The sequence below is a fragment of the Leptodactylus fuscus genome, chromosome 2, assembly GCF_031893055.1.
Source record: "Leptodactylus fuscus isolate aLepFus1 chromosome 2, aLepFus1.hap2, whole genome shotgun sequence".
In the NCBI taxonomy this organism is placed as follows: Eukaryota; Metazoa; Chordata; class Amphibia; order Anura; family Leptodactylidae; genus Leptodactylus; species Leptodactylus fuscus.
Genome location: NC_134266.1, coordinates 159,233,110 through 159,259,790, shown reverse-complemented (window position 1 = coordinate 159,259,790; position 26,681 = coordinate 159,233,110). Strand labels below are relative to the sequence as shown.

The 26,681-nt window shown below is 41.3% G+C and overlaps 1 protein-coding gene across 5 annotated transcripts in view; it reads right to left on the bottom strand.

The window, feature by feature from the left end:
- Window positions 1-26,681, bottom strand: part of BBX (BBX high mobility group box domain containing) — a 56,086-nt gene that overhangs the window by 8,834 nt on the left and 20,571 nt on the right. For 3 of the 5 annotated variants that reach the window (XM_075264964.1, XM_075264966.1, XM_075264967.1), the window contains exons 5-12: window positions 25,751-25,831; window positions 21,403-21,483; window positions 15,791-15,871; window positions 13,124-13,204; window positions 8,295-9,084; window positions 6,561-6,690; window positions 3,173-3,321; window positions 423-515 (exon numbers count right to left, since the gene is read on the bottom strand). In XM_075264964.1, coding sequence (XP_075121065.1) covers window positions 423-515; window positions 3,173-3,321; window positions 6,561-6,690; window positions 8,295-9,084; window positions 13,124-13,204; window positions 15,791-15,871; window positions 21,403-21,483; window positions 25,751-25,831 — 1,486 coding nt within the window. The remainder of the gene's footprint in view (window positions 1-422; window positions 516-3,172; window positions 3,322-6,560; window positions 6,691-8,294; window positions 9,085-13,123; window positions 13,205-15,790; window positions 15,872-21,402; window positions 21,484-25,750; window positions 25,832-26,681) is intronic. The other 2 variants (XM_075264965.1, XM_075264969.1) reach the window with 2 other exon arrangements.

The window sequence follows — 26,681 nt, the reverse complement described above, 5'->3', positions numbered from 1 at the left end:
TGCAGTCAAATGCAATCACAGTATCTAAACAAGCCCAAAATGCCCATATTGTAATAATCACTGTCCCTAGAATATCACTGGAGGGCAACGATTGGTTACTTCTCACTGTACAATCATTATGAGGAGGCAGTCAAGCATGTATATTGGCACTCCATATTTTTATCATATTTGTATTATAAACATTTTTTAATAATACAAAATATACATCAACTCACAAAAATTCCTCCCACACAAATAAACAGTTGTACCTCGTCCACCCAGAGACACTCTATTTAATGTGTATGTGACTGACAGAAACAGGGGAGCACAATAGGGCACTTGTGGAAAAATATTTTAGTTTGTCATTAAAGATTCATTCAGATTGACTGAAGAATAAGAAGTTTTTAATGCAAAGAAAGCAGCTATTAAAGTATAATACATACCTTTATCCAATACACTTAGTTTCTCCTTTTTATGTTTGTATTTGCTTACAATTTTGTGAAACAGATTCTTTTTCTGTGGCTGTAAAGCACCTGCTATAAAAATACAAGATAACACCACAGTTATACTTTGCTCATCCAAAACTGCTCTTAGAGTCTCTTTAAGGCCAGAGCCCAATGTGGCGTAAAAGCCACAGAAAAACGCTGTATTTTACAATCTCTGCATATTGGATAGGATTGTAACGAATGCCGTTCACACACTGTGGAAAAATACATGCAGCGAACATGCTGCGACTCCCAAAACCATCACGGTTTTCAAAATTGCAGCATATAAATTATACCTATGGTAACACTGGTGTAAATTATACCTACAGAAACAACTACAGAGTCAGGAAGTCTGTGGCGAAAACCTCTGCAGACTGTCTATGAAAAGCGATGGGGAAAAAACTTTGTTGTGGCTGTGTTTTTTTCCACAGCGCCTTTTTGCTGCGGCCCGCTACATGGGTCCTTAAGCCTAAAGGGACAAACTGGTAATATTTGTTTTTTTTGAGTCATTATATTGTCTAATAGACCATCCTCACAGTCTCAGGGCCTGACAGTTACCATATATAGTATGAGTACTGCAGGGTTATGCAGAAACAGGACATAGACATGTGTGAAAGCATCAGCAATGGCAGATCTTGAATCTACTTTGATGAATACCTTGCATAGGTTAAAAAAAAAAAAAAAAAAAAGACAAAAAGAAATGCTGGAGTGTTGCTTAAAGCAAATTCACATATAACAGATACATATTTTGCTGAAAATCCACTGTAATAGGAAGATTTTGCAGAAGATTTCAGTGTTTCCACTACATAATATTCATTCCATGGACATGCTTTGGTTTCCATATAGTTTTTTTTTTATGGGTTCTGAAAGGTAGTATACAAAAGAAAATACAGAAATACAGCTCCCCTTAAATATAAAGCCTTGTTCACACGTCCACATTTCATGTACATATGGCAACCATGCACAGTGCACCACCAGCAAATGAGCCTAGCATGGATGAGGGTGTGCAAATGAGGCCAAAGTTAAAGTGGTTGTCCAGGCATTTTTTTTTTCTTCAAATGCCAGGGAAGAAGGTAAGATGAAAAAAATAATAAAACACCCGTTCACAGTGCTCCGGTGTTCTTCCAGCATGGTCCGGTACGTCTGCTCCAGCGTCTTCTTACAGGACTCTTCCTGAGTTCCGCTGAAGCCGTTGATTAGCCTCAGTGTTCACGTGACTGCTGAGGCCAATCAGTGGCCTCAGAAGGCGTCAGGAAGAGACCCATGATGTCACAGGTAGTGACATCTCATGCCTTTCGCTGAGATTGCTGATTGGCCTCAGTGATCACGTGTGGCTGGGACTTCCATCACCCGTCATCACTGGATTGAGAAGACCGGACTGCGCTGGGTAACACCAAAGCACCATGGAAAGGGGAGTTTGAATTTTTTAAAAATTTTTTCACTGCCCTGGATGATTGAAATATTAAATGGGTTGTCCATTTTTGCCTGGACAACCCATTTAATGCTTGACGACGATGGACATTCTGAATATTCTATTTCCAGTACACAGAGGCCCCTCAGAAAACAGGGGCAAATATAATTCCACTATTAATTGTTGCCAGCAGTGAAAAAAACAATAGAAAACACAAAACTATTTTATATGTAAAAAAAAAAAATTTCAGGATTCTTATATGAAAGAATAAAGTGTTTTTTTTTTATTGTTTTTTCCAGTACTAGCAATTAAGAAATTACTAGCGGAATTCTGAAAGGTAGCCTTACATACAGCCTAACATCATGCTTCACTTAAACTCTGTACAGAAGAAAAACTGCATTGTTATTGACAAACACTGCTTTGTTATTGAGGATAGCAGTTTCACATTTTCTGCTAAAAATGGTGAATGCTTTTAATTCTGTGAGGTTTTTCTTTTATTGAACAGTGAACTCCTGAGCAACGTCTGCTGCAAGGTCTTAAATAGGACCTTTTACGTCCTCAGGTACATGCGGTGTAATACACCGCTAGAAAGCCGAACGTGCACTGAAGCACTATCGGCATTCCCGTTCTGTGCCCCCAGTGAAGAGCTATTGGTGCCGTCACTGTAGCTCTTCAGTGTCAATAGGGTGTTTCTGACAGTGAGGAACGCCCTTTCTCACAAACAGCGTTTATAGCGCTGTACGATGAGAGGGGCGTTCCTTACCACCCAGAGAAGTACAAAGATGCCAGTGGTCTCCCAAAGGTAAAGGAACATCTCACAATTATGCATTGACTATCAGAAGGACCATACAGAACATATTAGGCTTACTTCACACTACAATTTTCATTTTCTGTAGAACATACTGTATATGTTGAAAGGCTGCCAAGGAATACACTTAATGGTAGGCTGAAATGGATCATACTGCGGCACCCATTCCACACAGTACTGTAATGTATCTATTCTGGGAGTCACTATTTATAATAGCACAGCCTGGTGAACTATTGTATACAGACAAAAATACTGAAATCTGCTGTATACCGCTGACAAGAAGTTATACTGGCCTCCACACAATGAATAGGGGTTCAATGGATTCATGTATTGGATACACCAGAACCATTGCTTCTGCCAATGCAAAGTGAGGAGAGCAATAGAAAGAATTAAAGACAGCCCACAAGGAATGATAAACCTGAAAACTAAAATAAGCTGTGAAAAACAAAAGCCGAAATAACATATAGAAAAATCTGAAACTGCAGATACCTTTGTTTGCTTTCTGTTCCTCCGTCTGCCCATTTTTGGGCTTTTTCTTCTTCCTCTGCAATGAAGCATTTTTGCGATCAAACGTAACTGGACTATACTGAGGAAGACTATTGAATTTCTTCTCAAATTCTTCTTCCAGCTTTGCCAAACTATCAAAGAAAGAAAAGTTAGTTCTTTAAACAGAAAGATTTAGTCCCAGCCATGAAACAATTACTTCCCACCAATATATTATGGCCAAACTTATGAGAAATGGACAGAATTGTCCTAGCTGACTTAGACAGACCAATGTAACTATCCAGAAAGTGATTGACAATAGCCAGAAACAGTGTGAACCTTCAAATAGAAGTGAATATTGGCTGCAGGAGGCAGCACAGGACTGTGGTGATGGTAATGGAGCAGAATCAGAGCCGACAGCCTCACTGCTCAACATGGATTCTTTTGTCCAGACCCCTACAGTTACAGGAGTTATGGTACTATTCAGCCTGAGCACTTAAAACCACACTCCACATGTGCTTTAACACCAAAATATTACACTGCATTCTTTGATCCTGGATTATCCAATGTAAGAAACCAGACCTTTTCACAGAAAATAGGTTGTCCTCCTCCAAAATGAAGAATCTGAAGTGGACGCTATACTATGGGCAGCCAGTATAAACCAGTACAGTATAGTGCAGTACAAATACAGTATAGTACAGTACAGTATAGCCAGTAAAAAATGTTTTGTACATAAAAACAGCAGCGCACCTTGTAACATTACCAGACCCAAGGTTCCTGGCTTCCCCTGGCCCAGTATTACATGTTCCATTTTATTTATTACCAGTTCCAGCTGTCATCTCATAGTTCAGCATCTGAAAATACGGCATCTACTTTAGATTCTTTATTTCTGAGGACAACTAAGATCTCAAGAGGTTTTGTTTCTAGAGTCCAGGGATACAGGAACAAGGTGTGAGGTGTAATACTGTGGTGTATGCATTATTCAAATACTCACCTTCTGTTTGCCTATGTTAAACCTAGAATTTACGAGCCATGGATTCTATTCATTAAGTAAACCTTCATATGAATGTGGTTGCACCAAAATGAAAACTAATCTCCAACTCACTATCCAGTCTCTGTAGTGCCACCTTCTAGAGCAGTCTTTCTCAAAGTGGGCGATAACGCCCCCTTGTGGGCGCTGGAGGCCTATAGGGGGGGCAGTAAAGGGCACAGAGAAGATTGGGGGGGCGTTGAAGCGGTTTAGGGGGGTGATGGCTAATTTAAAGGGGTTGTCCCATCACAAGGATCCTATCTATACTGCTTGTTAATGTGGATTTAAGACTTTTCCTAAATACACAGCTTCACTTCATTATGGACACTAGCACCTGGCCCCCTGCTCATTGCTGAGGGAGCCACATGACATAGCTCCCTGCTGTGTGGGGGGAGAGAGGGGGGGGGGGCTGAGTGTACGGAGCCAGCCTGTGTCTGCACCACACATACAGATCACATACACATCACCTAGCTCCCTGCTGTGAGATAGAGGGGTGTGTGTGGAATAAGTGCTGCTTTCTTATTTAAAGCAGTCTAAATCCTACTGGGCTAAAGGACCTGGTCTCTCTGTTCACTAGGATAAAGCTTTATTATATAGAGCAGGCTGCTAGTGGGAAGAGGATGTTATGGTCTGGTGATCCTTGACCACGGACTGGCCCCTGACTGATAACTTCTCGGTACAGTACAGAAAAAACACACCAAAAGAAAACGAAATCGGAAGTATGAGCAGTTTGGACTTCTAGTGTGGATACTCCCACACCCTGCCTCGCACAACTAGAAGTAGCCGTGGGCCCGACTAACTTGCCTGAATGGGCACGAGCACAGCCGGAGAAGTAGCTAACCTACCAAGGGAAATAGAGCCCCTGTCTAGCTTCACGTTTACGAAGGAGAGGCAGATACAGAACAAGCCCCCCACGGATGTCCAGACGCGGACTAACGGTGAACATGAGTAACGCAAAGCATAGGAAGAGAATAAACGTGAAACACAGAATAACTGAACTAAGCAAGGGATAGGGAAAAACAGAACTTAGGATCACACACAAAAAACCCCTACCAAAAAAATTCCAAACCTCCAAACAGAAAAAATACCTAGGGCTCGCTGCGCCCGGAACACTATGTCTGGATAGGAGCTCAATACTTAACGAACCAGTCCTGTGTGAACAGGAGCAAGAAACTGGATGGGCCAGGATGCAGATGGTAGCAGCTTCAGACAACAGACCATTACTGAGCACAGGAACAGAAGTTTAAGACCGGCATCAGATAGCATGTACAACAGCCTTATATACTGAAGAGAAGGCCTCGCCCATGGCCTGTAAAGTATTCAGCACTGCAGAGAACTTAACCCCTTCAGAGGCCAAGACACACCAGGCACTGATCCACCAGGCCACTCACCACGTGAACCACGCCCGAGTGCCAGAGCAGAAACAGCATGTCTGGTGTGAACATTCCCCTGCCGTGCATCAGGTGATTCACGTGCTGAATGCCGTCCGGACACTCTGCGCCTGAACCTAACAGGCCGAGACTGCTGAGACCGGGTCATAACAGAGGAGCCAGGTCCTTTAGGAAACTCCATACAAGGTAAATCCAAGTCTACAGGACCTTTTGATGACATCACAGGCCCTTCAGTCATCCCATAGGATCACGCTATGTGGTGGGCAGAGCTACACGCTAATTTGGGGGCAGAGCTAATTGACGCGGGCAAACAGGAAGAAAGAACTTTTTTAGGCAGCTTAGAAGGCAGATCAAGCTTCATGAGGCTACCCATTTAAAATATTTTTTTTTGCTTTTAACACAAACTTTACCGCTCCTTTACGCTTAACGCGCGTTTCCTCGTGTAACGCCATCTAGCGCCATCTTAGTTTTAAAATTAAAATTGAAATGTTTGTTTTAATAACATGAATAAAAGTTTTCCTAATATTACAAAATGGTGTTTTACATTACCCTCATCAGAAAGTCTTATTTTCACATGACACACATAATTTAATTATTAACATAATGACTGCGATTGTGATTCTTAAGATGTAGTAAAGTAAAAAAAATTTGGGGGGGCGCTAGAAAATAATTAATTCTCGAAGTGGACAAAATAAGTTTGAGAACCTCGAAGAAAACTAACAAGCATTCTTCCTGAATATCTGTGAGAAGAACCAGTACTTTTGAAGACATTCTTCAAATGCATTTTATCTAGCAAACCAAATCCCTGCTCAATGGTCATGACCGATATCACTAGGATTCAAGGCTGTTTAATGGCTCAGACATTAATGGGATCAACCAATCAGTGTATCCGATATTACGCAAAGCTTCAGTGCAAAGGCAAACAAACTTGGGCAACACATATCTGCAGATTATCACTACAAACTGCACATACCCAACATTTCCTTCCTCCTTTGTTTTACTTTTCTTCAGCTTCTTATTTCCATTTTGACTAAAGGTCCAAGTGTCATCATTCCAATTGCCTTCATGATCAGATGATCCACCCTTCCCTATATTTCTTTTCCCTAAAGTAAAAACAGGACAGCGTTACAACCAATATAACAAATATTATTTAGATCAGATCAACGGAGCATTTTATGGCTAAGAAGCATAAAAGGGCCTCAGAAGGGCAAGGCATGACACAGGGAAGCCCCTGCATTGGACATGACACAGTATAGGTTTTATCTGAAGTGCTCCTTCACAGATTGGTCACTCACATAATTATATTTACCATAAGTGGTTTTTTTCTTGCCTAGAAATGTGTTTAGGAAAGTAGCAGGACAACCTATAAATACTACACAAATTAATACAGAGCAACCTGGGATTTTATTGGAATTGTCCGCCTCAAAATTACTATTACCGGTATTTAAAAAGGTTTGTCCCAAAAGGGCTCTACTGAACCGAGATTGGTTATAGTCATATTCCTATAATAAACATATGTTTCTACATGTAACACCAGCTTTACATGATATGCTATGTGACATATATGAGAGATATATATGACTAGTAACAATACTCACATTAAATGTGGGTTTTAAAGAGAGTTCGTCACCAGAACATTACCTAATGGACTATAAGCACAGTCAGATAACCAGGCTTCACATGCATAAACATTACAGATGAGCGAATACTATTCGAAATGGCAGTTTCGAATAGCACGCTCCCATAGGAATGAATGGGAGTGGGTGGCGTGCAGGGGGTTAAGTGGCTGGACACCGGCTGCGTTCATTTATTCCTATGGGAGTATGCTATTCGAAACTGCAGTTTCGAATAGTATTCGCTCATCTCTAATAAACATTCAACCTCACTCCCGCCACCCCTCAGATCCCCCACTACAGGACTGCTGGGTTCTAGGGATTGACATTGCACCCAGGTGGTAGAGAAATGGCTATGTACAATGTACTAAAATACAATGTAGTGACTGTGACTATCGTAGACTCAGAATCCTGTTTTTATTTTTTCAGGAGTGAAAGGTTATGTGGTCTTAGGCCATAGCCTATCCACATAATGGGGTTTTCCCACACAGACAATGATGACATGGCAGTAGGGTATGTCATCTGATTTTCTACAGGTCAGACCATTGAGACCCATACTGACTAATCTCTAACATAGGGAGGCCACATAAGAATTTTCCGCAGTAGACACTATGGGATTTGCAACATTTACTTCAATCTGCAATACCAGACAGAGGACTAGGATTAGAAGATCGCTTTAAACCAGCCCTGAACTCAAATTTAATACACGACATTCACTAGTTATTTTATTGTTTTGCGTACCACTCTTGTGGGAAAATCCCTGGAGATCAGCAGCTTCAGAGATACTCCAACCTCCCCATTCCACCATCAGTCACTTATATGAAGTTTTGTCACATAAATGGAGCATTATTTTTGAGCAGCATGACAGACCTCATAATGGAACCCAGTTGTATACGCCATTAGAAGTTTATGGGGTGCATTAGGCACTGTTGGTGTCCATTGTATGAAGGATTCAGAACAGTCATGGAACCATGCTGTGTGTGAACACAGCCCATATATACAAACACACATTTTACAGATATTAAAGTGCAGTAATACACTTGAACCGGCAGTCTATCAATATAAAATTAAGCACACAAGCTCTAACATCTTACCTCTGTCAACATTTGCTCGCAAAGTAGTCAACATTCCCTCGGAGACTAGTGTTTTATAAAGAGCACCTTTGCAGGACCTTTCTGACTTCCTGGATCCACACGCCTCAGACTTTTTGTTACTGTCACAGTCGTCAGACTTTAGCATTTCTGGTAGTTGTGACTGGAGAACATCCTCTGTTGGAGATAGTGGTTCATCCTTTAGGTCTTCCTGCAGTTCACATTCTGTGGCATGTGTCAAAGTTATGGTCTCCGGCTCCATCAATTCTTTGGTGGACTCTGACGTTTTCTCTTTCTTCTCTTTAGATTTCAATTTTTTCTTTGCTGACTTTAACTCTGAGAAGTTATAGTTTTTTGGACTAGCAGCAGAACTGACTTTCTTGCATGGGGAAGATGAAGGTGTGTCAATGCTCCAATCTCCTTTTGCAACAGCTTCTATAGTATACATGACACTTTCAATGTCTGATTCTGAAGACTGTCTCTTTTTACAGCTTTTCTTTGGAGACCCTTTCTCAGCAGCATCGTGGTCAGTTTTATTTTTCTTCTTTTTCTTCTTAATTTTGTCCCGTTTCAGGAATCCTACAAAGTGTGCATCTACATGCTCAGTGGAAGGCGACCCGTGTGTCTTAATTGTAACATTACTAAGTCCTTCCTCTTTGCAAACAGTAGAACATTCTTTCTGGTTGTTACTTAGAACAACTTTATCCGTTTCTTCAACATTCAAGGCTTTCAACTGTGCTGGATTTAGATTTCCTGAAATTTCTATTTTCACTGCTTCTGATGCCACACACATCTACATGAGAAAAACATGAGATACAATGTAGTACCACAATCTCCGCAGAAGAAATAAGAAGTATTCCAATGTCTATAGCATATAATATACCGCCAAACTGTACTAAAGCTACATAGAGCTAGAGATAGCGCTCATTTAGTTGCCCAGCCTTTTATATTATAAAATAATTAACCCCTTAGCTTGTTTTGGCCCTTTATGACTAAGCATTTTTTGCAATTTAACTTTTATTAATTCTTGCTGAGAGGGAATAGAGAAAACTAGAAATGCCACTACTATGCTAGTGTATAAATAACCTGATAAAACTATTCAGTGGGCTGACACGATTACATTAATATTAAATATGTATAGCTTTTTAAAAAATGTTATTATTTTTGCAAAGTATAACCCTCTTTCCTCTTCATCTATTTTATTTTGTTGTTTTGGCATCGTCAATTTCCAAGACCCATAACTTTATTATTTTTAGATCAACAGAATTATATGAGAGGGTTTTTTTGTGATGGGGAAGGATGGATAACACAATTTTAATAAAGTTTTTTTCTGTGACCAATGGTCAAATAAAAGGGGAATTTTGGCATTTTTTTTTAATTTTACATAGTTCACCATATGGGAAATATAACATTACAATTGTATTAATCGAGTCACTATGGATGCAGAAATAATCAATATGTGTACTACAGTTTTATTTAATTTATTTTCTTTTTTTTACAAAATATTTCTGTAGGGGCAGTTAATGTTTTATTATGATTTAACTTTTTTTTTTTAAGTAAAACTTGAATTATTTTTAACATTGCTTTATAGTTCAAATATATAGTTTAAGTTTATAGTGAAACCTAAACTTATGGCTGTCTGATCACTAACATAATACATTGCACTGATTATGCAGACCTAGTCACCTTCATTATGCAGACCTAGACATCTTCATTAGTCTAGCTGCCATGTGATCGTGCTTGTGGGGGTGACTAGTAAAAAGGAGTTCCTCCCTTGTCATCCAGTTAAGTGCCATTCTATTGACCATTGTATCTAAAGGGTTAATGCTGCCATATCTGTACCCCCTTCTCTCTCACTATCTGCCACTGACTCTGTTCCAGTGGCATGTAATGGGAGGGGGGGGGGGAGAGAGAGGAGAAAGCATTCTAAAAGTCCCTTGTGATTCTAGTGCAGGGAGTTGTGCATGCCTTTTTACAGCTGAATTAGCCTAACTAATAAAGGCAGGCTAGTGACATGAAGTGGTTAATGTTACAGAAATTATTAGCAATTTATTGGCATAGCAGAAAAAATCTAATAGCACATAACAAAGAAAATGATCGGGTAGCTGAAAAAAATGTTTGATTAAAGGGGCTCTATCAGCAAAATTATGCTGTATGAGCCCCACATATGCCTGAATAGCCTTTACAAAGGCTATTCAGGCACCGGAAATCTTATTTTAATCCCCCCCCCCCCCCCCGGTTTAAAATAATACCCTAAAAACGAATGTGCAAATGATACTTGCCCGTACACGGTGGGCGGTCGTGCACTGTCCGACATCATCTTGCTGTCACGCCTTCCTCTTCTTTCTTCTTCCAGCGACACCCTCCTGTCCTCGCTCTTCCAGGCCTTGATTTTCTGTTGTTCCGGAATGAAGAGGTTCGCATGCGCAGTACGCTCGCGTAGTTCTAAGGGCAGCGCTACTGCGCATGCGTGGGATTTGAACCAATCCCACCGGAAGAACAGAAGATCAAGGTGGGGAAGAGCCAGGACAGGAGGGCGTCGCTGGAAGAAGAAAGAAGATGAAGGCTATTTAAAGGCTATTCAGGCATATGTGGGGCTCACACAGCATCATTTTACTGATAGAGCCCCTTTAATCAAACATCAAGGCCACTTGCAAATAAAATAAATAAAAGATTTAATCCAACAAGGACAAACCTTCAAGGTGTAATGCTACATTTGTCTACAACTCTCTCAATACACTTGCTCTGCGGTGGCTTTATTGACTTACATAATTCATACTTTTTCTTTTCATTAATTAGTTTTAGCTTATTTTCTGAATGTACATTCTTTTTATATTTTCTATACATGATTATGGGGGCAGCCATCTTCCTTGAATGGCTCTGTTAACAACAGTTCAGAAATTTGCTTTATAGTACCAAATGGACGTATGAAAATTGAACTCAGGAGATGACACTCTGACATGACTGGTGACCCAATGATGATGATTGCTTACCCAAAAGTGATCTCTACAGAACAGGAAATGTTAGCCTATGGTGAGGTGGTGACATGGAAAATCCCATGTCCACGATCAATATATATATTTTTTTTCCTAAGACTCAACTTCGCATGAAAAACTTGATTTAAACAAACATATGATTGACAATACACTCCCTTTAATAGGTATGCTTGGTGAGATGTGTGCTCCAATCACTTATAAAGAGAAAAGCAGAGCAGGACATTGAGAAAAGGGATCTAAAATGCTCCATCTTTTATTTCTCTTTGGCAGGCCCCCTCTCAGGTAATAGGTCCCCTTTCAACTTTTTGATTGCAAGGGATCTGTTGGGAGATCCAGGGATCACTTGTTATGAGCAGCAGAACTATAAGGTAAATTCATGCCATGGCACTACAGGGGAAAAAAAGCATTGCAAGAAGCCAATAAAAATCAAATAATATCTAATGTTTTCAATGGGCATTCTAAAATGCTCCAGAGCAGAGAGATGGGTTGGGAATGGCTGTTGGCTTTTATATAGAAGAAGCAACATCAATTTTAGAGACTTTTTTTTTTCTCTTTTCCCCACCATATTTGCTAATTTTCACAACAACATTTTAACAGATGTAGCGGTTATTCTACAATTGGGTTTTTTATGCTGTTTACTACATTTCAGGGGATGCAATGGTTAAAGAATACCAAATGTTTATAATCTGTATTTATCTGAAGTTAAAAACAGTAATGAAACATTTATTTTGCAGATAGTTGTTGAGGTCTTTTTTTTCTACTTTATTTAGGTTATTTTGATTCAGATGTTTATAGATTTTTTTTAGAGGATTTACTGTACACTTCCTAGTTATTTGCTGTACATATAGCTTATTAATATCCAACGTGCTGTTTTTGTGCTCTTCTTAGAAAGGAATGGGAGTATAAAGAAAGGCACAAAAACTGCATGTGTGATTTTAGCTGTACACAGGCAATAGTGGAGTTTTTTCCAGTGTGGGTCATTATTGCAGGAATGTGCTTGCCAATAACGCATACAACAGACTTGTTATTTTAAAGGGGGTTTCCCAATGTAGAAAGCCAAGTTTCAGATACTCTATTGGGAAATGAAAGGGATGATGGATCCCTGATCAGGATCCTAATCTCTTGTTTGGAATGAAGACTGCTCACACAGATCTTCCCTGGGGAACATGTACTATTTGAATGGCCACTGCCTAATCCTTAATGGTATTGCATGTAAGCTAAACACCTAAAGAGGACCTTTCACCATCTACACCAACTCCAATTCTTAGCATCTGTTGTTTTTGCTTAGGAACAGTGAGGGCTAGAGAAAAATTTCCAACTGTGCTGGGATCAGTGGAGCAGCACCTGTTGAATGACAGAAAGATCTGGACTTGACGGAGATGGTGAAAGTTGCTTTATAAGGTACATTCTAGGATAATGGTATCTGAATGTGGCTGAAATTCTCAGGCAGCCACCAATGATCACATGATTATAACATGATCATTTTTGGCCACATGTGGGCGGGTACTAGCCACATGTGGCTACTGCTACATTAGAATGTGCCCTAACTATCAAATCTCTGCACAGATTAGCAGTGCGAAAGAGGTGGCACTTTTAGACCAAAGGGACAATAGTAGAAATTCTCCAAAGTGAAGAAACATTGTATGTAATGTCTGCTTGATTTAAAAATGGCCTTCCAATACATAGGCAGTACTAGATTTTTTTTATTTTTAGACTTTTTAGAATAAGATACAGTATGTAAGCTATAGTTATGATTTTATATTCCTTTCTCTGTGGACCAACATAACTTTGTCACTTGCACAGCTTAAAATCATCAGGTACTTTTGCAGTTGTTACCTCTGCCAGCTGAAACAATGCTGATGTCCCACACTGCTTTGCTGATACAGATGAATCGGAATGTGATGAGCTTGAGGAAATCTACACTCAAAACCAACAAACACATCAGTCACACAATGAAAAAAAAAAAGTAGTGAGGTGTATTCATAATATGGCTAACAAAAGGCAATGGAGCAAAACTGGTTGAAAGTGACATCTTATACCGCTGCTGTTTAGCTGAACCTGGAATAGGAGCTGTCCAAGAACAGGAAGAACTTCTACCAATCTGACAAGGCAAAACTTCATTTTATAGCCCAATAAACACTTACAAACTGGCTGAAGGGTTTACCAGTCATCACCAACTCAACTGAGAGTTGGTCTACAATATGTCATGCATTTTAAAAGATGCATTTCTGGCAATATTTTGTACATATTGACAGAAAATGGCAGGATAGTGGAGCTGGGAAATTGGTAAATTTCCACAGTCAGACCCTTACTCCTTCATAAATGGCTTGAATGCTATGATCAAGGTATCCAGGGAATTCAGGGGCAAGATGGCCCCCCCACCCCCTTGGCAATAAATCACGGGTTACGAGGGACTGCAATGTCAGCCAGGAGCCCAGGCCACAGACTCCTGACTGTCTATCCACAATTCCCATAAGAACTAATGTGCGATGTTCTGTAATACTATGTAGTGCAGGACATTGCACTGGAGATCTGAGATCCCAGCTTCAAGTACCCTTGTGGGACAGGTAAAAAGTGAAAAAACACACAAACACATGGTAAAAACACACAAAAATAAATAATCAAATAAGTAAAAAAAAAAACCCACCTTTATATTAAAAAAATATATAATGTAAGTGAAAATAAATAAACATGTTAGGTAGCCTCACGTGCCAAAAATAACGTTATTTATCCCATACAGTAAAGGCTGTAAAAAATAATTAAAAATACAGCAATGCACAAATTAATGTATTTTGGTCACTTTGCTTTCAACAAAAAACAACAATAAAAAGTGATCAAAAAGTCATGCATACCAAACATTGGTAACAATAGAAAGTACAATTTGTCCCGCAAATAAAGAGCCCTGACAAATCTCTGTCAACGGTACAGTAAAAAAGTTTTAGGCATCAAAATACGGTGACCCCAGGAAAATTGTTAATTTTCAAAAAGTAAAATTTTATTTGTAAAAGCGGTAAAACATAAAAAAACCCAAAACAATAAAATATGGTATCAATGTAGTCGAAATGACCTGCAGGACAAAGCTGCCATGTCATTATTAATGCAGTGCCATAAAAACAAATTGCAAAAAACTATGAAAGAATTGTGTGTTATTTCACATGGACCACCCAAAAAGGTTAATAAAATCTAATCAAAACATTATCTGTACCCCTAAATGGTGCTAAATAAAAATAGTAGACCTCGTCACGCAAAGAATAAGCCCTCAAATAGCTATGTCAACAGAAAAATTATAAAGTTATGAATTTTGGAAGATGGAGGGGAAATATGAAAAAAAGTCACCGAGCATTAATGTACAAACTACCCTGCGTCCTTAAGGGGTTAAAGGGATTCTACCATTGAAATGAATTTTTTTGGCGATCACACGTCGGAATAGCATTTAGAAAGGCTATTCGTCTCTTACCTTTAGACGTGGTCTCCGCCGCGCCGTTCCTTAGAAATACCGGGTTTTACCGATGTGCTAATTAGTTCTCTTGCAGCAATGAGCGCAGGCCCTATCACTGAAAATGCGAAGAGGGCGCCCCCACTGCTGCTCGAGAACACGGTCCAGCGACTCCTCTATCTTCGGCTGGTTCCTCCCCTTCTTTCGTCGTCTTCCTTCTGCGTCACCTCTGACGCCTGCGCAGTTGGTTCTGCCAGTGAGACACTAGTAGAGCCGACTGCGCATGTCGGCCGGCGGCCATTTTTGGGAGTCCGCTCTTGCAGTTCAATACAGGAGTGGCCTCCCAAAAATGGCCGCCGGCTGGCATGTGCACTCAGCTCTGCTGGTGTCTCACTGGCAGAGCCAACTGCGCAGGCGTTGGAGGTGACGCAGAAGGAAGATGACGAAAGAAGGGGAGGATCCAGCCGAAGATAGAGGTGTTGCTGGAGCGTGTTCTCGAGCAGCAGTGGGGATGCCCCCATAGCATTTTCAGTGCTGGGGCCCGTCCCCATCGCTGCGAGAGAACTAATTTGCATATCGTTAAAAAACGGTATTTCTAAGGAACGGCGCAGCGGAGACCACATCTAAAGGTAAGAGACGAATAGCCATTCTAAAGGCTATTCTGACGTGTGATCGCCAAAAAAATTCATTTCAATGGTAGAATCCCTTTAAAGGAATTTTCAGGGTTTACAATATTGGAGTATTGATAAGATAAATATATCAATTTGGTGGTGGTTTGACTCTCAGCACCCATTCCAAACTGCTGTGACACTGTTTTGTCCACATTGCTTCATAATCCTTCATGCTGTACACTTGCATGTACTGGGTATTGCAGCTTTGTTACATTCAAGTTGCCACTTGCCCAACTACAGTGGATTCTTTAAACAGCTGAATGGTGGTGGCACCAAGAGTTGGACCTGCACCAATCTTATATTGATGACCCATTCTAAAGATAAGCGTTCAATACTGTAATCCAGAAAATCCCTTTAAGAAGACTTTAATAACTATCATAGTCAGAATCATGTTACCTCTGCTAAATGGAAAAGTGCTGACTTTCCACAGCGTTTTGTAGGTTCAGGGCTGTTAATCTGCAAGGTACCTGAAGAGATCTGTACATAAAAAAAGCAATATTAAAACTAGACATTCTCAAGATAAGGAGTTATGCTCATCCCTTACAACATATCATCAACCACTCACTTATAAATGCTTAAAGGGGTTGTCCCATCTCAAGGATCTTATCTATACTGCTAGATTATGCGCATATAAGACTTTTCCTAAACACATTGCTTCAACAAAACTGCTTTGTTTGGCCGCTATCTGAGATTATTCACTTCATTGTTTACACTGTGCTTCCATAACCACAGACCTGGGGATGATCTTATCTCTCTGCCCAGGACAAATGACGTAGCTCCCTGCTCTCAGGGAGGGGAGGGGGAGCTGAGTGCTTGGAGCAGCTTGTATTTCTGAGCTCTTTATCTCTCCGCCCAGGACAAGTGACGTAGTTCACTGCTCTCAGGAGTGCTTGGGAGCAAGCTTGTATTTCTGAGCTGTTTATCTTCCCTCTTCCAGTTATCAGGTCTGCTAATTGAACTTTGCTGATAAGGGCTGAGACATAAAGTCTGTTACCTCTGTAAACACAGACCTAAAACTGAGTTTATTGCAAGCTGACTCGTGGACCTGTAGCATGTAAGTTTGGGATTCTCATCACCTATCAAATCCAGCTCTGCTACATCAGCTTCATATTGTGCAACTTCCAGTGATACTGTGCTAATTTATTTACAACTATCCCCCATTACTGACTGCAAACATGTACTGCTATGAAGAGAGCTAAGCAGAGCTGGCTTTGCCTGTGAGATAACAAGTGAAACCCCGCCCACCAATTTACCGAGCAGACCAGGAAGTGAACAGAGTATACAGCCTGCAAATTGGTGAGCAGGCGAGTTGGGAAAACCCCTTTAATAACTGTGTGATCATTGGTGACTTTCCAGACACATGATGCTTGCACTACACAAGCCAGCACATTAAAAGGAATGTATAATAATGGGAGAATTCAACTGCTGTAAGTAATAAACAGTAAATACTATAACTAGAACACACCCACACAACAGTTAGAGGATGTGTTTCAATGTTCGGGGTTTTTTAAGGGTGCGTTCACACGATGTAAAATGGAGCGTGATTTGGCACGTCTACGTGTGTCAGCATTTAGCGCGCTCAAAAAGATCCCATTGATTTCAATGGGAGTTACGAGCGTATACACCGCGTTATTTTGCGCCCGTAATTTTGTGGACCCTAATACAGTTTTTAAAGCAAAAATAAAGAATGGATTAGAAAAAAAATACTATCACATGGTGATTTTTTTTTTTTTTACTTAAAGTGTATCTCTAGTCATAAAAGTTATAAACAACTTTTCATTAATGAATAGTACATGTTCATCGATGAAACGTTAACAAACCGTTTATACTCGAGTATAAACCGACCCGAATATAAGCCCCTAATTTTACCTAAAAAAACCGGGACTCGAGTATAAGCCTAGGGGGGGAAATGCAGCAGCTACTGGAAAATTTCAAAAATTAAAATGGCCGGAGTTTTTGGGCGCAGTAGTTGCTGGGTGCTGGGGAAGGGGAGGGAGTGTTTTGGTTGTCTGTCTGCCCCTTCCCTCCCCAGCACCCCCGCCACTTGGAATTCAGCCTGGCTGAATATCGGGTATCTGCAGTGCTCCTATTAACACCTTCCTGACGGAATAGGAGCACTGCAGATACCCTATATTCAGCCTGGCTGTAGTCAGGCTGAATTCAAAAGTGGGGGGGAAACAGTCTCAGGGAAGGGGCAGTTAGACAACTTTTTTTCCTGCTACGACGTTTACCGTACAGGAAAAATATTTTTAAAGATTTGTAGAGCGGGCGTTTTCGGACACAGGGATACCTAACGTGTAGGTGTTTCACAGTGTTAGCAGTATTATTTATTAATTATATGTGTTCTAGGGAAAGGGGGAGGATTTGAATTTTTAATACTTCATTTTTTTTATTTTTTTTTATTTTGCATTTATTAGACCCCTAGGGGTCTTGAACCCCAGGGGTCTGATCTCTAATGCAATGCATTACAATGCTAATGCACTGCCATACATTGCAAAAATTGTAATTTCTTTTGCAGGCTGCATAGAGAAGCCTGCAAAAGAAATGCACTGCAGCCGGGGAGCCTTTACAGAAGCGCTGAGGGGAATCCCCCGTTAGGAGCGCTGAGGGGCGGCCCTGAATGAGAACCTCGGCCGGCCGGACCCGAAGGGGAACTGCGGCCGGCCGCTGGCAGGAGCTCTGAGGGGAATCCCTGGCAGGAGCGCTGAGGGGATTCCCCTCCGGCCGGCCGCAGTTCCCCTTCAGGTCCGGCAACCGAGGTCTTCCATCAGGTTCGGCCTCGGCGCTCCTGCCGGTGGCAGGGGATCTCCCTCAGCGCTTCAGGTCCAGCCTTCATAGAGCGGTCGCACCCGCTCCCTCCTCTCCAGGGGCTTGGCAGCGCCTGCCGCTTCCCTGCAGCGGTTCCCCTCGGAGGCTTCCAGTACCCGCGGAGGGCATGCCAGCATTACTGCTGTCACAGCGGAGGTGCCAGTTGCCATGGCGACCACTCTGGAGCAGAGTCTGTATGCCAGGTCTGTAACTATGATGTTGCTGAATTACCGTAATGACCTGAGTATAAGCCGAGGCGGACTTTTTCAGCACAAAAACGGTATTATACTGTGCTTATACTCGAGTATATACGGTAACTTATTAAAGAAATATGTTTCCTTCTCCACTTTTCAGGTAGTTCGTTTCTACACTCTAATAATTGCTGTTACTTTACTCTATGAATTCTTTTAACACTGCTAATTTGTAGATAAAAGGCTACTAGGGCACAGAATGAGGCAATAAATCAATATTCTGGCCAGCAGAAGACTCCTACTCCACCCCTCCTTCCTCTATAGAACTCGGTGTGTGTGAGGAAGAATACAGAATTATTCAGATTGAAGATAAGGAGTAGTAGAACAGCTTAATGAGTGGAAAATAAAACAGATCTCCTTCTTAAGATATATAACAAAGTTTCTTATATTTAAATGAACTGTTCATTTATGAAAAGTTGTTCATAACTGGGGGTACATTTTAAAGTATATCTAAACAAACATATTGTAGATATTATAGCGAACTTTATTAATAAATTTTGGGTCTTTTCTATGAAATCCTGCACTGAAATCCAGTTTCTGTGCCTCGTTTATTCCTTCTGCTTCTTGCAGCAAACAGGTCTATTGCTATATGGCTCTTGTATAATGCAGAGAAACTAAACATGGGGGCGGGGGGCACTACAAACAGTTACATCTCAGGCATTGTAAAACATAGAGCAGTAAATTTTGCAGTTCGATCACAATGGGAGAACCTGCAGCGTTATTTAATATGCCAATTGCATAATTCACATAGCACTAGGTTCATTCTAGCGTTTGGCTTTCTGTTACCCAGGTCCACTTGGGGACCCAAAACCAGAAACCTAATCTGGGTGAGGTGAGGAGCTATCGGTGCCTCTACCAAAGCTCTTCAGTGTCAGAAGGGCATTTCAGACAGTCAGTCAGGCACGCCCTTCCTCACAGCAGCATCTATAGCGCTGTACTGTGAGAGCAGTGAGGAACGCCTCCCTCCCCTCCTGATAGTACTCTTCCATAGACGAGTACTGGAGGGGGGTGTTCCTCACTGCTCAGTGTCATCGCTGGGTGTTAAGGAATGCCCCCTCTCACAGCACAGTACAATAGATGCTGCTGTGAGGAAGGGCGTTCCTGACTGACTGTCAGAAACACCCTTCTGACAGTGAAGAGCTACGGTATCGGCAGCGATATCTCTTCACCAGGGACACAGAACGTGAAAGCCGATGAATTCAGCGCCGTCGGCTTTCTAGCGGTGTATTACACCGCATGTGGCCCAGGTAGTGAAAGGTCCTCTTTAACCCCTTAGCGACCCTTGACGTAACTGTACGTCATGGGTCGCATGGGGATGTATAGAGCGAGCTCACACGCTGAGCTCGCTCCATACACGGCAGATGCCGGCTGTATAATACAGCCAGGACCTGCCAATAACAGCAGCGGTCGGTGCCCGAGCTGATCGCTGCTGTTAACCCTTTACACACTGCGGTCAAACACGACCGCAGCGTGTAAACAGCGCAGGCGGCATGGGCGCCGCCATGTTTCCCCGATCGCCGCCCTCCTGAACGTCACATGAGGGTGGTGATCGGTTGCTATGACAGCCGGAAGCCTATTGAAGGCTTCCAGGCTTGTCTCTGCCTGAGATCTATTAGACGATGCCAGAGGCATCGTCTAATAGAAGTGCTGGGATTCTGCTATTCACTGCAGTACTGTAGTATTGCAGTGAATAGTATGAGCGATCAGACCCCCTAGGTTTCAAGGTACCTAAGGGGTCTGATCATAAATGTAACAGAAGAAAAAAAAAGTTTTTAAAAGTATTAAAAAAATAAAAAAAATATAAAAGTTCAAATCACCCCCCTTTCCCTAGATTAGCTATAAAAGTAATTAAAGAACATTAAACATAAACATATTAGGTATCCCCGCGCTCCAAAATGCCCGAACTATTAGAATATTAAAACATTTATCCCGTACTGCGAACGGCGTAGCGGCAAAAAAAATAAAAACAGCCAAAAAGCGTTTTTTTTCAACACTTTGCCTCCTATAAAAAATTGAATAAAAAGTGATCAAACCATCAGATCTTTCCCCAAATGGTATCAATAGAAACGTCATCTTGTCCCGCATAAAAAGACACCACAACCAGCTCCATACATGGAAATATGAAAAAGTTACAGGTGTTAGAACATGATGACACAAATTTTTTTTTCTATTTTGCAAAGTTTATCATTTATTTAAAAGTATCAAAACATTTCAAATACTATATAAATTTGGTATCACCGCGTTCGTACTGACACGTAGAACACAGGTAACATGTCATTTGTACCAAACAGTGAACGCTGTAAAAATTAAACCCATAAGAAAATGGCGCAAATGCATTTTTTCTCCAATTGCACCTCATTCTGAATTTTTTTCCAGCTTCCCAGTACATTGCACAGCATATTGAATGATGCCATTACAAAGTACAATTTGTCCCGCAAACAATAAGCCATCATGTGACTCTGTGAACTGAAAAATGAAAAAGTTATGGCTCTTGAAATGTGAGGAGGGAAAAACGAAAATGCGAAACCAAAAAATGGCCTGGTCCTTAAGGGGTTAAAAAGCGGTTACCTGCAGAAACCAGCAGACCCCATAGACTATAACGGAGTCAACAGGATTTTCGCCTGCTTGCAGGACTTTTATCTCCACATTTTTCAAGCAAATTCAGGTACAAAAACCCTGAACAAAGTTTGAACACTAGTGTGAATCCAGCCTGACAACATTTTTTTTATTTATGCTGTTTTAACTGCATGTCTTAATATACCCTGATTGCATTGTGTGCACAAAAATCCCTCTGTTTCAGTCGATGCTCACATACTGGTACAGACATGTTAACAAGTTCATCTTATACATGCACAGTCTATTGTTTTGTTTATTTTGTTTTTCTTGTTTTTTTGCAGCTTTGTTAAATTGAATATATTGAAATAGATTTACATATGGTTTACCACTTACTTCTGCAAACTGGACGAGTGCAGACTTCTCACATCGCTTAGCAGGTGAAACCACATCTGACTCAGACGTGCTTGAAGAGATCTGAATATAAAATACATTTATACATATATTATCCTTGACCCGGATATTGTCAAAGGCATGCAGAAGAAGGAAACCTGTCAGACCGGGTCCGGCCGTGAGCGTTTTATGTTCTCCGCCGCGAAACCGTTTTTTTTAAATCGGACACAGAGTACTGCATGTCCGACTCTGTGTCCGGTTTAAAAAAACCGGTTTCGTGGCGGAGAGTATAAAACGCTCACCGCCGCACATCTTTCAAACCCATTCAAATGAATGGGTTTGAAAGAGTCCTGCAGGTTTCCGTCTCCTGCCTCTGTTTTGTGCAGGAAACGGAAACCTGCAGCACGGAGAACGGGCGCAGATGTGAACGAGCCCTTAGATGTAATTTTAAAAAGGAGAAGCAGGCTCTTGCAATAAATGTCAGAATTTAACATGTACATATTGTTTAATTTGACTTTTCAGGATAAGTTTCTATGTGCCTGCATAAGGAGTAACACTATTTCTGACCACTACAGGCCTGAAATATGATGCATTATTTAACCAGCTCTAGCTGCATTTCTTTCTGAGCTGGTGGGTACCATACATTGCACTAGGTAAGTAGAGGAGTGCCTGTTCCATAGTTGTCTCTGGCTTACTCAGAAGCAGCCTCAGGATCATGAAGGACATATAGAGAGAAGTACTGACATGGACTGATGCGAGTAGATTGTTTTGGATGTATTTAGGATATATTATGAAGTTTCTTATACTTTATACTGATCTGTACTACTCATACTGTACTGTAAATATACCTCACACGTCAAACTTTTAACTCTTTCCAAAAGGAATAAAAAAAGAACAGCAATTCCACCACTGTCTTTTTCAACTTAAAATATTGCGCCAGTCACCATGAAGTTTAACCAATATGATAAAGCTACAATCTGGGTTGTTTCAATTACAGTAATACCATTATACTTGTTTAAGTTTTACTACTTTTTCACAATAAAGCCCAAGATGCCATGTACTAGCATCGGTAGTCTGCAAATGGGTGTTGATTCTTGACAGTGGGAGCCCTCTCCCTCCGGAGCTATTTAAATGCTGCAGATACTATGCACTGTAATATCTACAGATAAATGCCCAGAATCTCCGGTTTTCCGATCCTTGGTGTTAAGAGCAAGTGAACAAAAGAAAAATCTAAGTCAAATCAATATTTTGTGTAACCATCAGGAGGATAGAAGAGCATTTCATCAATAGGAGAAGATCAGGCTAATGAGTGAGTAAGGTTTGGAAGAGGGAAAAGGAAGATGTAAGAGCAGGACATGGAGGCAGAAAAAAAGCAGGATGAGAGAGCAGGACATGGAGGCTTAGGAGGAGAATGAAAAAACATATTTATTTATATGGCGATATATGAAGAAAACACCATTACCATATAAAGACATGGACTATCTGACAGCAAGGCAACTGTCTATGTCCTTATTTGTTTATTCAGCACAGACAACCCGCTGCTGTACATGAGATCCAACATCTCTTGACATCTTCTTCTGCTTGGCAGCCATAGCACCTAAGCCTTGGAAGACACCCCCCTCGGGACCAGAGTACTCACTAAATCTGCCATTTCCCAAGCATTGGTTCTCCCTGTAGCTGTGGTAAGTACTCCCTGGGGTACACAGGTTGAGAACCACTGTATTAGGCTCTGCTTTTGGCAAGCAAGTTAGCAGTCTGGAGCAAAGGAGAGCTACACAATGCACGCTCATCAATAAACAAACTAGAAGTGCTGCAGCAGATAAGTGAAAACTACTGACAAAACCCCATATAGTAATCCAGCAATGGAATAAAGGTGTTAAGATTAATTACAATTAATATAAATATTGTGAGAATGTGACAGGCAGGGTGCTGGAGTCACGGTATATCTCCCCGAGATTCTTGACATGTGTGTGGCCCAGGGCGGATCTTGAATAGGCTTCAGCTCTAGGTGTGGGTCCTGGGCTTGTTACTGGGCCAGAAAAAGGCTGCAGAGCTTACACTTGAGGGCAGATCTTGGGAGTGAGTAGAGGTGCCTGGGTCTGTCCTGGAGAGCTGAGTTTGGTGAGACCAAACTGAGACTTGTGTTCTGTTTGTTCATGTGGTTGGTAGTAAGCCACATTTATAGTTAGCTTCATACTGTTTATGTTAGTGCTCAGATGAGCAGGGTTTTGGATTGACTTTTTTGTCTGAAGTTAAGGCTGTATTTTATTTTGCTCATTTTGTGTATGAAGTGAAGGTTTGTGTATTTTGCTGTTTTTCTAAATAAACCTGTGTTGCACCAGATTTTATGTCCCGTCTGACTGGTTGGGTCCGCACCATTGCTGCTCCCAAGATAGCTTCCGTACAATATGCTTGGAATCAGTTAAACGATGACTATATATTGCAATCCAATACTGAATAATAATTGTATTGGTAGAACTTGCATGATTATTCACTAACCAATGTTATTTATTGAATATTCCTGATGAGTTCTGGGTGACAAATGTCCAATAGGGCATTTTTTCCTTGTCCCAATGCTAAATTTGACTTGACTTGTAGTAAGATAGATTTAACTAAAGAGGAGGGGAACAATATGTATATTGCGGCAGTCTGGGAAACAAAATAACGTGATCTGTGTGATTTATGGGTCATCAGTTAGCTCCAGTAAGTTTCTGGTTTCAATTGCTTTTGTGTTATGACCCGGTCTCAGCAGTCTCGGCCTGTTAGGTTCAGGTGCAGAGTGTCCGGACGGCATTCAGCGCGTGAACCACCTGATGCACGGCAGGGGAATGTTCACACCAGACATGCTGTTTCTGCTCTGGCACTCGGGCGTGGATCACGTGGTGAGTTGTCTGGTGGATCAGTGCCTGGTGTGTCTTGGCCTCTGAAGGGGTTAAGTTCTCTGCAGTGCTGAATACTTTACAGGCCATGGGCGAGGCCTTCTCTTTACTATATAAGGCTGTTGCACATGCTATCTGATGCCGGTCTTAAAACTTCTGTACCTGTGCTCCAGTAATGGTCTGTTGTCTGAAGCTGCTACTGTCTGCATCCCGGCCCATCCAGTTTCTTGCTCCTGTTCACACAGGACTGGTTCGTTAAGTATTGAGCTCCTATCCAGACATAGTGTTCCGGGCGCAGCGAGCCCTAGGTATTTTTTCTGTTTGGAGGTTTGGAATTTTTTTGGTAGGGGTTTTTTGGGTGTGTGATACTCAGTTCTGTTCTTCCCTATCCCTTGCTTTAGTTCAGTTATTCTGTGTTTCACGTTTATTTTCTCCCTATGCTTTTGCATTACTCATGTTCACCGTTAGTCCAAGTCTGGATATCCGTGGGGGGCTTGTTCTGTATCCGCCTCTCCTTCGTAAACGTGAAGCTAGACAGGGGCTCTATTTCCCTTTGTAGGTTAGCTACTTCTCCGGCTGTGCTTGTGCCCCTTCAGGCAAGTTATTCGGGCCCACGGCTACTTCTAGTTGTGCAAGGCAGGATGTAGGAGTATCCACACTGCTCATACTTATTATTGTTTGTTTTTCTGAGAAGTTATCAGTCAGGGGCCAGTCCGTGGTCAGGGATCCCCAGACCATAACATTTTGACAGGCAAAATGGAATAAGTTGCTAAGCAGAAGTGTAAGGGAGAAGTTCCTGGGCCCCAATGCAAAATATGTAATGGGACCCCACTTACCATGTGTAATCTATATACAGGTTTCTTCATAGGCTGTAGAAAGTCTTTTAGGCCCTCTATGTCTCCAGGGCCCAATCGCTACCTCTGCACTCACTATAGATATGCCCCTGCTGCTAATGTTATTCTAGCCAGCAAAAAACATGAAAACTTAATAGATTCCATTCAGGTCAATGGACCTTTTATGTTCCAGTTTTGACTAGTTAAAAACAGATCTATCGATGATCCATCAGAAATGGTTTTTGCAGTTTATAAAAAGAGTTGTATTGTATTGGAGGGATTCTTATCAATATCCTGCCTTATGCACTCATACACTGAGGATGTTATCACCCTAATATAATACCATGGTTTCATGAAGAGGACAAAGGCATACAAAAGACTAGGACAGTACATGACAAATAGCATGCCAATATGACTGACTCTGAAACTTCGATTTTTGGCTCTTCACATTGGAGCTACAATAAAGTCTGCACCTTACATAAACACCCTTATGCAAGAGCTGTCATACCCTTTGAACTTCTGACTCTAGTAATGGGTAGAAGGCATAACACTCCTTATATGACAGACAGCACCATATATGCAGTAGAGTAATAAGCTAGGTGTTCATGCCAATAGGAGAGAAATAGCGGACTTTCATACCTCTGCAAATTCAAGCAAAGCAGACTTCTTAGTGGGATGAAGGCAGTCAGACTCCTTTGACTTAGGTGGACTTGAACATACCTGTGAATATAAAACAAGTTCAGTACATAGGTAGAATAAAGTAAAGAGCAGAAATGCTGCAATAATACTACTGATCTTGACTATAATACTACTGATCTTGACTGCTGTTTGAGTGCTGGGGCCCTCTCCCTGTGACGCAAGAGAACTCATTTGCATACCGACGAAAACCGGGATTTCTACTGAACGGCGTTGCGGAGAAGACATCTAAAGGTAGAGAAGAATAGCCTTTCTTAAGGCTATTCCTACAGGTTAGTCACAAAAAATTGTGTTTTAATGATAGGATCCCTTTAAAGGGGTTTCCACATTTAGACCCAGCACCGATCAGATGATCTGGCTGCCAGACGCCATATACAAGGTATGAGCCTAGAAGCAGCTCTGAAGCTTCAGTATGTATCTTAAGGCAGACTCTTGTCTTGCAAAGTCCATTAAAATAAACGAGAGGCAGAAAAAAACTGGTTGCAGTTTCTTGCAGCGGTTTCTTCAAAATCCGCTGGCAAATAAACGCTAGCAGTCTTTTCCTGCCTCCCATTAATTTCAAAGGGGTTTGCGAGGCAGAATCCATCTGAAGTAGACTAGAGTCTAGATTTTGTTTGCACTGTGATGATGTTTGCTGAAGCGTAACACTGATTACTATATATCACATTACACTGATAACTATATTATTATATAAGGACCAGCAACATTTGATAATCTATGTTATGTTCACATCTGCACCCCAGTGTCTGTTGTTCAGGTCCGTTGGAGGACCAAAACAACAGACACATGGACCACAAAAATTTCAGACATCAAAAGTGCCCAGCGGACCCCAATGACTATAATGGGATATGTCAGGTGTCCGTTCTTTTAATCT